Below are 14,262 nucleotides of genomic sequence, written 5' to 3'. Positions count from 1 at the left end.
TCTTCATATCGAGTCCATTACAAAATATATGCAAAAGTATGCACTCAGAACATACACAGTGAACATATAGGGTATATATATATTCAAAACAACTACAGTAAGCACTGAAAGTGGGCGTCTGTCTATCTAGGTTTTTTCGAGTCTTTCCTACTCAGTTGGTGGTCTTCTTTTAATACGCTGCGGTATATTTTTTGTTGCCACCCAACCGTCCCCCTAAAAGCGCCTTCCCTTCTTCGCTCGAAGCGCACTTTGCAGCTTCTTCTGAGCAGGTGATAAGCCAGGTCAGGTGGCTGGGATTTTGGCAATGAGGCTGATGAGGGGTGGTATATGGCAGCACCCTTAGGCAGTCACCTGTTCTATTTGCGAAGAGCCTATAGCTTTCGGGGGTGTGTGTCGAAGTGTGGGTTATGCACATGTTGAGCTCTTTGCTAAAGTGTTTTTTTCCACCTTCCATATTTTTTTGGTATTTCTTTGTCGTTATCTAAAATATTTTAATAAATATTTTCAGACATAATTTACACTTCGTTATATGAAATTTATTCAACTCAATTGCTGGTGACAGTGGTTTGGTATAAGAAAAAATGTTAATATATGCAATAAAATTATGTAAAGCAGCCATTTGAGTGCAAGAGATATTATAGACGTCTTTTTTGTTATTTAGGGAGTTTCTTATTTTTCTACCATGGTCTTTAAGACTCCCTTGTTATATTTTCATGTTTTTTTCTCAACCATAGAAACCTGAAGAGAAAATACTAAATATTAAAACTACATTGAAGAAACACATTAAACTGTGATAAATAGCAAGAGTATGATAAAGTGTAAAATCGCGACAGTTTCCCTCACCAGTGGTGCACTCGAAAACAGCTCCAGTTGCCACTCGACTTCTCCTTTTCACCTCCCATGTCCCAATGACTTTATGCTCCGTTTTACTCCGACCATTCCCATCCCCTTGGAGTCTCGTTACCCCGTGACATTCCCGGTTTGTTATCCTTAATTTTGCATATGGCAACGATTTTTAATGTACGATACGAGACCTTTCTCCCTTGCCTTCGGATCCTTCGGTTCAGTTGCGGCATGTTTGAGTTAAGACAACATTACAGTTACCGTTATTTCCGCGGCCCTTCTGCGGTATCCTCATCTGCATCGGACTCTCCACTGCCACAATAAGAGTATGTGCTTGTGTATACAGAGGGAAAAATTATTCGAACCGATCTTAAATCAGATCCCTAACTGGCAAAAATCATAATATAAATCATACTGAAGGGCAATTTTAAAAATTACTTCCTGTGCTAAAAAAAAAAAAAACTAAAAAGACAGAGTTTCAGAAAACAGAAGGAAAGGGCCTGCGAAGTATATAAATTAAATCTGATTCTTAAGCTTTAGATCACTTAAATATGTCTATTTAAGATACTTTTTTAGGTACTGCCTTTTACTTACACAATGTTTGCATGAATAGAGTATGTAATTGTTTTATTTAAATTTTCGTATATTCATTCTAAAAGCTTCAATAACTTGCTATTGTTTTCTTTAATTTTTCATTTAAACTTTCGCAAGCTTGGCTGACCTGAAAACAACCCAATTTCGATCAGTGTATCTGCTGCGTATCGCGCGTTGTTTTATAATTAATGAGCACGCAAGGCTCTCAACGCTTTGCACATGTCCTGCTCTCTCTCTCTCTCTGCCCGATTTCTGGGTGTCTCTCCGGGTCCTCATCCTGTTCCTGAATTTATGGTTAAGTGCACTTTAAAGGACAAACACATATATAACTCAGTTTTCCCGCTGAGTTTCTTCTCCTCCTATCTCTTTTTTATTTATTTTTTTCACCATCATTTTCTCGGACACACTCATATACACAGACGTATAATGTGATCGCTTATCGATTTTACAATATAAAAAAGCAATTGCCTGCATAAAGGTCCTGAAACAGGACCCCTCACTAACAATCGCAAGCAACCTCCCACTGGCAAGCAAAGTTAAATGTGATTTTTATGAGCTATGAGCGAAGTTTGGTGCCGGAGAAGGCTGGGGGCGGCATTTTGCCATAATATTTATTGTTGCTCCTTGGCCTGGTCACACTAATGAGCTGTAAATTATCCAAAACGAGGCCAAAGGCAAGGCGCTCATTAAAGCTTAGTGCTCCCAATCGGGGGCACACATTAACACACTTTGAAATAACCTAATTCTTAGAAGTATGCTAGCAAGGACTTAAAAACTAAGCCCACTTATAATACTAAAATAATAAATCCAAATATTTTCAAATTAAAATAACCTTAAGCAATTATTTATATTGGGTGTATTTTAACATATTAAAATGCTTATGTGGGTAGTCAAGTAAAGTATTACAGATTTGTAAACAAAATTTTAAAATAAATCAGAGCCCGTAGTTCAAAACCGCGAAAATTCTTACTTCAAGTCATTCCGTCATTCGAAATGTTGCCGCTGACATTTTACGATCGCTAAATTAACATTGGCAAACTCCCATTGGGAACAATCGGCTTTCACTAGAGCATATTTTATGGTTCACTTGCATTAGCAGGACGAAGGTCCCAGTCCCCAAACTCTTACGAGAACCCTCTTTCCTCTTTCTCTGGCACTGCTGACACAGTTGTTGATGATGAGGTTTCTTGCTACTCCACTCGGCTACCATGTCACCACTTCTTGCTTCGATTTGCAATGCCCACAGTTCGTTTAGATAACAGAGAATACTCTACTGTAGAACAAAATCACACATTTGAGTCTGGTTTCTCGTATTCATGATAAGCTAAAAGTAGACATTTTAGTTTAAAACTTATTTTTAACAAATCACGAAGAAATCGCCATTAGTTGATTTTAATAGAAAGATACATATATATTTGTATATATTTTATAAACAACACTAACTGTTATGGTTTCTATATAGAAATCATGAATTGATCAATAAAACATAAAAGTCTGGTAGTTCGTTTCAGATATTAAATAACAAGGGTCTTTGAATATCCAATGACCACTGTAGCTTCCAAATGCTTGTCCTTTCATTCCCTTTTTCCCCCAAACTTTTTCTGGTTTTTTCTTTGCGACTTTGGTTCGAATATCGTTCAATTTGACTGCCCAGACACATTGTTTAATATGCAAAACCATTTCCCATTTCCCCGACATTCCAATGCGTCTTCGGGCAAAAGGACCGAAGTGGGCGGGATCGGGGAGTGGGAGTGAGCTAAGGGAATGGCCAAAAGGAAAATCAGCATGAAATGTGCTTAGTGCGTGGGCGAGGGGCGTGGCCGCCTTTCTTGGCGATGTCCTGCTCCTTGTTGGCATAAGTTAATGCAGGTTTCTGTCACGGGGCCTGCGGCTTCCACTGATGATGTCGGTGGTTCGATTTGCCCCTGTGGTTCTTCGTTGTTCCCAGGGGGGATTCCCCTGCTTGGCGACTGCTGCGGCTGCTGCTGGTGCTGCACATATTGATAACCGCTTGATTCTTTTATGAGTTTATAAATTTGTGATTAACTTCAGGCACAATCGGCAAACTTGATTGGGTTTCGTGAAAGCTTCCATGAAATGTGGGTGTTATAGAAAAAAAGGAGCGAGGGCTTTGAGAAAGTAATAAACTTTGTGCACATGGAAAAAAACCTATCTAAAATTTATTTTACATTAGTCTTTTGCTCAAGAAATATAACATTCCAAGTAAAAAAAATTTTGTGAAACTGTTTTGGTTTGGTTCAACATAATTTAAATTTCGTGATTTATTTTTTACACAATAATAAAAATTTATAAGCTATTTTTATATGTTTAGCGTATCTGGGAATGCCTTAAGCCGTCCTATTCAGATGCTATTTTCCAACGAACGCTCCCCAGATTTATGTAAATGGTGAGAGGACAACGATTTTTTTTGCTTCACCAGATGGCGCCTTTGTCTTAGCCCAGTTTTTTTCCACTTGAAAGTCGGACATGAAAACATAATTTTACTTCAAAATTGCAATGACAGTGGCAGCCGGGCCACGCCCACCCTAGCCGACGACTACGCCCCTTCACTGTACACATATGTGCGCCTTTTGTTGGCAACGCAGCGCAGACGTCGACTGCGACTGCGAAAATTCCATTTCAATTGTTTGCTTAGATTATGCAGTTGTATTAAGAGTGGGGTGGCACACAAAAAAGAAGTAGTACAATGTTGAGTCTCCGGTTGCCAAGGCGAAACGCAAAGAAAGGCGAAAAAATCCGAGCGGAGGATGAAATCCTTTAAAAAGCAGCGAACAAGTGGAAAGCGAGCGAGTTTACAAGGAGCCAGGGAGTTGAGACGACTCGACAATGCCATTTGCAACGCATTGCCATGTAGCATGAATTCCATTTACGAACTGCGTCTGAAACTGGAGATTGGCGACTGGCGACCGGAGACCGGAGACCTGCAACCTCGACCAGGTGGTCCCCGTGAAAGAGCCCCAAAGCAAACACCATCAGGATATGCACCACCTGCGGAAAGCGGGCGCCTTAAATTGTCGCCCGCCTTCAGTTGCAGTCGAGTAAAGAGCAAGGAAACTCAAGGAATTTCATTTCATTAAGATGATTAATGTGGTCTCAAGAGTGTGGGATTAAACCCTCAAATTTAGACGGTGCAAATTTAATATTTGAAAAATTTAATCTAAAATACCAAGTCTATTGAAACAATGAAGATAACCCTCTTTAAAAAAATAAAGTTGTACATACTTGTCGTTTTTATCAGTTAAAAATAACTGTTTAATGGTAGTTATAAAATTATGTTTCGAGATTTTTTTTTTAAATAGTAAAATTAAAAAAAATAATCTGTGCTTTTGACATTCGGAATAAAGAATGATAGCGCAATAATAAATTAATATTAATACGAGCTTCTTAATAACTCCTTTTTTGACAATTCTTTTCTTAAAGAGCTTACAATATATTTTCAATTTTTGCCCACCTTTAAGGACCCCTAAATTTTCGTTTCAATTTAAAGATATATCTCTCTTGTCACTCTGTAGGCCGCCTTAGCATGCCATTCTCTGCACGAAAAGGGGAATCCCTATGTAGCACGTGTTTTTGTATGAAGGGAAACCCATCAAAGACTCCTCGACAGAGAGCTGACAACCTGCATGCAATTTACATTGAGCAACCTCAGATTTCAGATGCCTGCATGCGTTCTTAAATGGTTTTGCCTGGATTCGAGTTTTTCAGCACGGTGACAGGAGCCAGAGTCCTTGGCTGTTATCCTTTAACTTGCCGCTGTCAATCCCCTTTCGGCTGCCTTTCGGCTCCACTTTTGATCCACTCCCAGCAATTATGTTGCACATTCCGGATGCTGAGTTCTGCATTCGGGCGCTCCAGCAACTTCAGATGCCCCATCACTTGCCACTGTCATTCACAACATTGTTGGCTGCCCAGCACTATTAGCATTTTAATTAAATTCTCTGCTGTCGCCTGTTGTCCAAGTGCCTCGCTTTCAGTATACGTCCCTCACTCAGCCCACATTTATCCTTCGCCCTTATGTTAAACTCACCCACAACGGTCATGGTCTCCGACTCGGATACGGTGTTGAATGCGGGCGCCTCGCCGGACACCTCGCACCGATATACTCCGGAACTCTGCAAAGTAACGCGGCGCAGGAGGATCTGGGTGTCCGAGGAGTTACGCAGCTGTGGACGAAAAATAATATGGAATTATTGAGTGTTTTATTGCCCTTTTACAGAAATATTTGGGGATTCAGTTAAAATACACAACTCTTTGTTAATTGAAATGATGCATTTTTTAACAAGGCCCCATTTTAAAGTTAAAGGACAAATAAAACAAAGCAGCAGTCTATGTTTTAGGAGTAAAGTAAAGTAAAAAAAATTGGTATGGATAAATCAGGTCTTTTCTTAACTTAAATTAATTTAATATTGTTTGTCACTATTAATGTTTTAATATTGTGTTCTAATTTTAAATTTTAATTGGAAATATTGCTTATTATAACTAGCTTTATTTGCTAGTTAAATTTAAATTACAAAAAGAATTTTTATATGTCCCGCATTTCTTTCTCTTCTTTTAAAACTAAAGAAACCAATCAAGATAAATTGCGTGGCAATGAATCGACATAAAATCAAAGGCAATTAGAGTTGAAGATTTTTCTATGGGTGATTTTTCACATTCACAAATTCAACGCAAAATGAAGATTGATGATGGGAAGGGCAGTTTATTATTAGTTTAGCCACACTGTAGGCGGAAAATTTAATTTTCTCAAGGGTCTGCGACCAGGAGAAACCAGAAAACGGAAAGCAAAAGTCATAAACCAAAAAGTCGTAAGAGCCGGAACCGAAAAAGCAAACAAGCAAATGAAAATGAAATATCTAGAAACAATCGCAACAGAGTCTGAATAAAAGATGGAAGATACGCATGTGAATGCGGTATGTTGTAAAAGTCACTCGTATAGTTTTCCCTTTTTTCATTTTCCCTGGGCAACAATTGCAGTCAAGTCAAGTCCTTTAAGTTGCACTTTTATTATCGCACAACGCACACACACACACCCACACACACACATATGCGGTAAGAAAGTTTCATTTGATTCGAGCAAATTTTTATGAAAATTCTTTGCTCTCGCTTTGTGTTTTCCTCTGGCCACATTTCACCCACTCCCTTTCTCCGGCGTAAACAATCACAAAAGTCACGTTCAACATTATTTTTGGTTTGTTGCTTGTTTTCGGCTGTCGCCACCCCCTTAACCCTTGGCTGCCCCTGCGGTCCCATACAATGACTGTGGACTGGCTTTTGTTTGTTGCCTTCTTGGCAGTACTTAAGCCGATTCTTCTTCTCATTCTGCAGCTGCGTCCTCGTCTTTTTGCCAATTCTTTCGGCACGCTCAAGTTGTCAGCACCCTCCTTAAAAATTTAGCTAAGGGGGTCGTTTTTCTGGGCTGCAACGCGGGTTGAAGAAAGCTGTGGCTAGAATGGTTGTGCTCGCCAAAAAACCAAATCTAACCGCAATTCAAATTGCAGTCTCCCTTTATTGCTTTCTCGTCGCCGCCTTAACCCCCTACTGCCCGAAACATGCGCGGCCATTTCGCTCATGACTGCATATTGAAGTTGTTATTTGTAATTCCAAATTCGGTTTGGCTTGAAAGAATCAGAGCTCTAACCTTGTTTATCTTGCTGTGATTGCAGTGGCCAAAAAGTAAAAGGGAGCCACATTCCACAGAAGAACAACGGATAACAAAGGACGTCAACAATGAAGAAAAATTCCATTCAGGCTTTAAGTGACTTTTAAAAGGCTTCAAAAACTCATAGTTTCCACTACAAATAATGGCAATTACACGCTCGCATTAAGAAACGGTCTGCAACCAAAATTCCTCAATTAAATTAAGTAATTCCCTTTTCAGTGCAACTTGCAAACCTCTCATGAATTTATTCTCACTTTATCATGCTTTCCCCAGGCATATCATACTTTCCCCAGTCATACCACACATCCGTAAACCCCGAAGAATCCGTCTTTTGTTCTAATCATTTCCCTCCACTCAACTCGGCCTTCAACCCTTTTCGAGAGAACGGCATCCAAATGCAGACATTGAAACCAAACGAAAATTATGCCGCATTACGCATTATGCTTCCACTAAAGAAGCCTCCTTTGGCCAGAGTTTTTCTGTTCTCTTGCTACCCCATTTCCTTGGCTTTTCCTGCTTTTCCCCTTTCCAGCCGCTTGGCCACACGCACACAGGCCATAAAACACGCTGGCACATTGCTCATACGCCACGTTAGCCCCGACAATTGACGGGATTTACTTTGCTTGGCACGAAGAGAAAAAATGAATTTTTTGTGTAAAATTTACAATTTGCAATGACTTAAAAGAATATTGTTTAAAAAATATAAAACACATTTATAGTTTTTAAAATGATGATAGAGCGCTTATTATTGGAAATAATAACATTTAACATTTTTAAATTAAAATAATGGAAGCATTTATCATTTTTATAAGTGTTGATTTGTTTGACTATAGCCAGAAAAATAGTACATTTTCCACAGTGCAGGGCTTACTTTGTCTGGCTTTGCTTTGACTGCCCACCGTACAAAGTAGACGCACTTAAGTGCTTTTGGCAAATTATTATTATTAGAGCGGCTCGAAGTTAAGAGGGCAAGCAGAGGGATATCAACTTAGTCTGGGATATTGACAGCTTTAAGTGATTTCCGTTAACCTTTTCGATCGCCGGGCAAGCAAACCAACACGTGACCTTAGCTAAACAAGAGGGGAAGAGCAATGCAGTGCTGGCGGGGCGGTGCGGAAAAACAACCCACACAGACACACATTTTTATGGGCAACAAAGGGAGGTTACATCCACATTAAATTAAAGTTAAATGGCAAAACTACGTGGCAGCAATTTTCATTCCAGCGACGACGTAATCAGCAACAAGCTGACTTAAAAGAGGGGGAGTGGAACTGGGGAAAAAGAGCACTAAGGGTTTCCCTCGCCTTTGTGGCAATTACATGTTTTAAAATAATCATTATGATCGGGTCGTAACACTAAATCCAAAGCAACATCCCCCACTTACCATGCAATCAGCACCATAAATTGTAATAAAATTCTAAATTAAATTTTGTGCTTCCTTTTCATTCTTTTTTTTAGTAAGCAACACCTGTTGCGGTTTTTAAATAACACTGAGAGAAATAATTTAACATATTGGTTAACTATATAATGTAAAGGAGCTTAGTTTTCATGTTTGGATTTGGAAGATAATTTCTTTGAAAACAACAATTGGATAGAACTAAAAAAGATAATTAGACGAAATTTTCTTAGTCCGTTTTGTTTAGCCGTTTTAAAAACGTCTAGTTGCTACATTTTAGAAGCGATTTATAAGTTTTTCTAAATTAAAACGATCTAGCAGTAGCTTAAAAATGGTTTTAAGAACCCATTTTGGGGAACTTACGTCGATGTTGACGCCCGGCAGTGGGAACACCTCTCCGGGGGGCTTGTTGCGTGGCAGATAGCGGTAGATCTCGTTGCCGTCCTTATACCATTTCACCGAGTACAAGGACTCCCCGTCGAGGGCGTAACGACAACCCAGGGTGGCGCTCTTCAGGCGCATTATGTGATTGGGTATCTTCACTTCGGTCATTGTCAGCGAACTGGTAATGTCTGCAATTAGCGTGGGAAAAGAAACAGAAAGGGTTGTTAGTGTGGCGAAATTATTTTTAATGGAATTCCCCTGGCAATGCCATTCCCATTTCCATTTCCATTGCAACAGCCGCAAAGTTACACCCTTAATTCGTATGCCCTAACCCACATTCATATTTCAGCTGTTATGATTCCAGATGGTCATATTTTCCCACCCAAATGGCCAGAAAGCAAACACAAAAAGCCTTTTCGGCCATGTCACATGAATTTTGACTTGTCCTGCTGGACTCCGGCTTTTAGATCCCGGGAAATCCAGTGCACGTCACTGCAGTCCACAATTCACGTGTAAGGCGAAACAAAAATACATGCGCAAAAAACTCAAAGCTTTGAGGAAAAAACATTAGGCTCAACCAGGTGACTTGTTGATACTCTGGCAATACCATTTACTCCCTTTTTTCCATTATGCATTAAATATGAAAGTAATTGTCATAATCAGTTCCATTAAGATAATGATTATAATGATTAGGTTACTGCACTAGAGTTCTAATTAAAATTCTATGAAGTTGTGGTAGAAATAAAAGATGAAACCCGCTTGATTACAAAATGAAATCATCATAATGTTTTTCAATTAGTTACTTCAACATTGCATTATTTAATTATGAATCAAACTTAGATATAAAATAAATCTTCATTAAGGTTTCCATACATTATTTTTATGGTTGCCTAATGATTTATATGCTGTTATATAGAAAGTATACTTTCAATAACATTTCCAACCCAAAAATTGGCATACCCCAAAGGCAATTCATACCCAAACAGATCCCAAAAGCGTTTAAATCACAAACAGCAAAACCAGGCACATATCCCCATATTTGCCTTGCGCGACATTTTGGCGGGTTTTCGGCCAGTCCCAGGAGGAATAACGGTAACCGTAACAGTGGCCAGGACAGTAACCGTTATATTGGCACTGGTGTGGGTGGGGTTGCACCCACTTATTTAATATACCGCTACACTTTTCATTTTTCCAAACGTCAAACGTGAAAAAGTGAGTTCGTTTTGTGGGAAAGCGGGAAAAAACAAACACTCACGCACACGCCTACAGATACTCGCACTCACACAGACGACATCTCAGACGAATATGCATGTGTGTGAGTGTTTTGTATGTATGTATGTGTGTGGTGTAACGTGCAGCGCCGCCATTGAATTTATCACATTCACATGCAAATTGCGCCAAACGACCTTATTATGCAAATTGCCAACTGCAAATGGAGAACGAAATTGATTTTCCTGCATTTGCTGCTCCAAAAACAACAACAGCACGAATAAGGAAGCGAAGGGAAAGTAAAGGAAAGGAAAGGGACTCATGCACAAAGAGCTAGAGGTACAGTGGTTACCTGATAAGGAAAATGAATTACTACACGGAAATGTGTAACTTACACGATCAGTTAAATTGGCGAATTTAAGAGACCAGTAAATGCAAATTTAAGTAAAGAAATGGCGGTTTTATAGAAAATGGAACTGACGAATTTACACATTCAACTTGTGGGTTCTAATTCTTTAACCATTATACGAAAGTTAATCTGGAATCACCAGAAAGAGGCATATGGTTTTCAACTCTAATTTTCTTTCTCTTTCGATAAAATAATCTTTAATAATCTTTAAGGTGTCATTTAACACGTCGGCATTTTGTTTTTAAAAAAGATTTTTGTAGCTTGCAATATATTTTTTTTTGCTGTACATATTTCTTTAGAGGCTTATGATTTTACTATTGTAGAACCAGTGTTACATTTTCTCTTTGATAGGAAGTGGGAGATTGGTGTTACAGGTGCAGAGAGAGCATATCCTGTTGTCTATAGCATCGTTCAACAGTTTTGCGACACTCAGCAAGCCACGTTTATATGACAACTAGCAGCCGTGGAACCGCCAGCAAATAGACAGAGAACCTCACCTTAAGTGGGGAAAGAAATGGGGCAGCGTGTGTGGTTTATACAGCGACAAATGGCGAATATATTGAGCTGTCACACGCCCAACTCAAAAACAGAAGCCGGAGGTCATGCACACACTGGCACAGTCGCCTCTGTAATATTGAACAATGTGCATACAAATAAAGGACTTGACAACATAGTACTCTAAAAAAAGTATAGTTATCGAAAAAAATTAAAAGGTCAACATTTCTATACTAAATGTAATTGTTAAAATATGTTTGCAAAGGAATGGTACACTGTAGCGTATGCGTAATATATAAAAAACGAGTCCAGACAGGCTTTTAATTATAGTGCTTAAAAAATTATATATAAGAATGGGTTTAAGCTCATAAAAATTGACGCTTAAAAAACACTCAATATTCAATTTCCAATTGTTTCAGTATTAAAATCATTCATGACTAATTGCTCCAAAAAAGAAACTCAGATACATTACATTTTAAGCAACTAAACTAACTAAATGCAATTTTCAAAAATTGTGCTGTGTGATTAATTATTTTAGTTTTTAAAGTATGTTGTATGTTCTTTCAGTAATTGAATTTTAAAAGCCCAATGCTAATTCGAAACTAATTGGAGCGTTTTCTCCAAGTGCATAGAGCAGGGTCAGAAAGAGACAAAAGGAAGGGGAAAGGTAAAGAGAAAAGCGGATTCGCAATCGGAATCAAAATCGCAGTCGCGCGTCTTCAATAAAAAATACGTCGAATGCTTTCAGCCTGGTTTTATCCACGTGTGTTTGTATGTGTGTCGATTGGCCTGTGTTAGTGTTTGCGCATGTGTGTGTATGTTTGTCTGTCGGTGGCAGACAATCGGCATAAAAAAGAAGAAGAGACAGCGATGGCAGCCACAAAATGAGTTAGTTGTTTGCCTTTTTGCTGTTCCACAAACTCACACAAAAGCACACATGCAGTCCGCTTTTTTGGGCTCGAATATTTTATAGCCCCAAATACGAATCAGCGGCAACAACACCAAACATCATGCATTATAAATTCATTTCCGTGTCGGAATATTTTTGTTGGCCCAACAGAAGAGAAAGGCAAACAAATGGAGTTGGTGGTGCAATAAAATGTGCTAATAAGCTAAGGATTTGTGTCAGTGTACGAGGAGAGAAAGGAGCCTGCCGTTTACAATTTTTGTGTTTCAGAATCTGTAAAAAAGAGTCATCCAGTATAAAGATTAAATTGTGCAAAGGGAAAGGAGTTTTTTAATTCATAAATAAATATGTAATTTTCTGTTAATAGTTTATTTCTTTCTTCTTTAAACCATTTGATATAATCTACTTTACAAAATATTTTTTGGAAAGTTTCTTTTTATTCTGAATATTTGAAGGACTCTTTATAGACTTCTTAGTTATAAACCATGGGATTTTCTCCAGAACCAATTAACACTGTATGTACAATGGCTTAGTGAGAATTTAAGTTTAAAACTTTCAGGAATAGAAAATTCAATGTATGATCCTGCTAATTTAAGGGCACATGGCCCACGTCCTTTTAAGGGGACACTCCCCACGTTTTTAGCGCCTTAATTGCAGTTGACTGGCATTTGACTTTGCAAATTGGCCTGGGACATTCCCTCCCCTCCCTCTCGCCTTCTCTTCCTCTTGCGGCAGCAGGACTGACTGCGTAAATGGTGTGTGTCCCTTTTTCTACTGCAGACTACAGAAACAACAACTGACTGCACATTAAAAATTAAAAAAGCCAACAAAACGAGTAAGGAACTTGAGACGAAGTGAAGTGACAGTGGCTTGCAGGGGATTTCTGAATAGGGTTTAAAAAGGGAATTTTTAAGGATAAGGTTTTCTTTTCGTGTAAGTCGGGAAATAATTGACAATAAATTGATAAACAAGAGCGTGAATATTGCTCTTTGTTTTCATAAACTCCTTATAAAAAAATTGGTAATGTTATAATGGTTTATAACAAACCTAACGTAACTAGGAAACATTTATGAACACCCAACACACAATTGAATTACCTGAAGAGTTCAAATAATATTTTCTTTTTAAAAGAAGCTTTTTTATCCTCTAAAGGAATTCGTTGAAAAATGTTTTTAAGGATGTTTTGGTATTTAACCCTTTTTTTACGCCACTGTTTGTTGAAAATTAAAAAAGAAACCCGTTCCGCTCAAAGTCAAAAGCCAAAAGCTAAAGCAAAAGTCGAACAAGAAGGAGGGAAAAAACAAGGGAGTGCTGCAAAAGAACTTTGCCTACAACAACGAACAGCAGAATGGAGAAAAAGTTCAAAAAAAAAGAAGCAAAGTAATTTCATGCATCGTTTAATTTTCATTCGGGTTTAATTTGTGCAACGCCCCCACAACATAACCCCCCTTTTCAGGGTTCCAGTTTCGCCATTCTCACCATATCACCATAAAGAGTTTCTTGATGGCACTTCTTCCCCTTTTTGGCGGAATGCTGAAACTCGCCATTTAGACCTAATATTCAACAGCCACTTCCAGCTCAACTGACAATTGAAAAAGCAAATAAAATGGCGGGTAAAAGGGGTAAGACAAATGTTACGGAACCAGAAAAGTAACAGCCCTCAAAAATAAATACACTCGCACGGAACTGAAATTGACTCCAGCCAAACTTGGAGACAAATAAAATTAAATGAAGCGCAGCATTGTGTTTCATTTGTAAACCTTTTGCAAAGATATTGTTTTAAAATCATTCGCAAAATTAAACGACGACGAATGAATTTGTTTTTGAAAAATGTATAAAAATATTTATCGTTAAATTATTTTGTGTCAAGTATTCGCTAAAATTATAAATCTAAGATAGTATAAAATGTATGTTTAATTCTGTTACATTACTAAAAGAGTTTCATGACTTCTTGCAAAATATCCTTGTGCCTCATATTTGCCTAACTCCTTTCAACCATTTCGATGTCATTCCCACACGTTCAAAATAGACGACTTGTCCGCAGACAAAAATTGTTTCGACTTTAATGAAGTCAATTTTGGAAGTTGTTCGTGCCGCCCCTACCATTCTTCTCATACAATTTCGGGACCCATCCTTTCGAAAATTCTCAACCCCCTTTTTGTAATTGAAATTTTTATAGTTGTCGCACAGTTTGCTATCTCGAGGAAATGAAAATGGGAGGAGGGCGCGTGAAAACTCGACTGGGACAAACTTTTATCAGCGCCTGGCGCATTCTTTAAAACAATTTCCAGTGTCTGCCATCCCCACCCATATATCCACGCCCCTTTCTCCAGAGAGCCGCAACA

The 14,262-nt window shown here is 38.5% G+C and overlaps 1 protein-coding gene across 6 annotated transcripts in view; it reads right to left on the bottom strand.

Annotated features, from left to right (window-relative positions):
- LOC108150519 overlaps window positions 1-14,262 on the bottom strand; it is a 35,119-nt gene that overhangs the window by 3,734 nt on the left and 17,123 nt on the right. For all 6 annotated transcript variants that reach the window (XM_017278740.2, XM_017278741.2, XM_017278743.2 and 3 more), the window contains 2 exons: window positions 8,877-9,085; window positions 5,486-5,621 (listed from right to left, as the gene is read on the bottom strand). In XM_017278740.2, the coding sequence (XP_017134229.1) occupies window positions 5,486-5,621; window positions 8,877-9,085 (345 nt within the window). The remainder of the gene's footprint in view (window positions 1-5,485; window positions 5,622-8,876; window positions 9,086-14,262) is intronic.

This window comes from Drosophila elegans, unplaced genomic scaffold (assembly GCF_018152505.1).
Source record: "Drosophila elegans isolate 14027-0461.03 unplaced genomic scaffold, ASM1815250v1 contig_814, whole genome shotgun sequence".
Taxonomy (NCBI): domain Eukaryota; kingdom Metazoa; phylum Arthropoda; class Insecta; order Diptera; family Drosophilidae; genus Drosophila; species Drosophila elegans.
The sequence above is the reverse complement of the archived record's forward strand: the minus strand, read 5'-3'. Positions and strand labels throughout refer to the sequence as shown.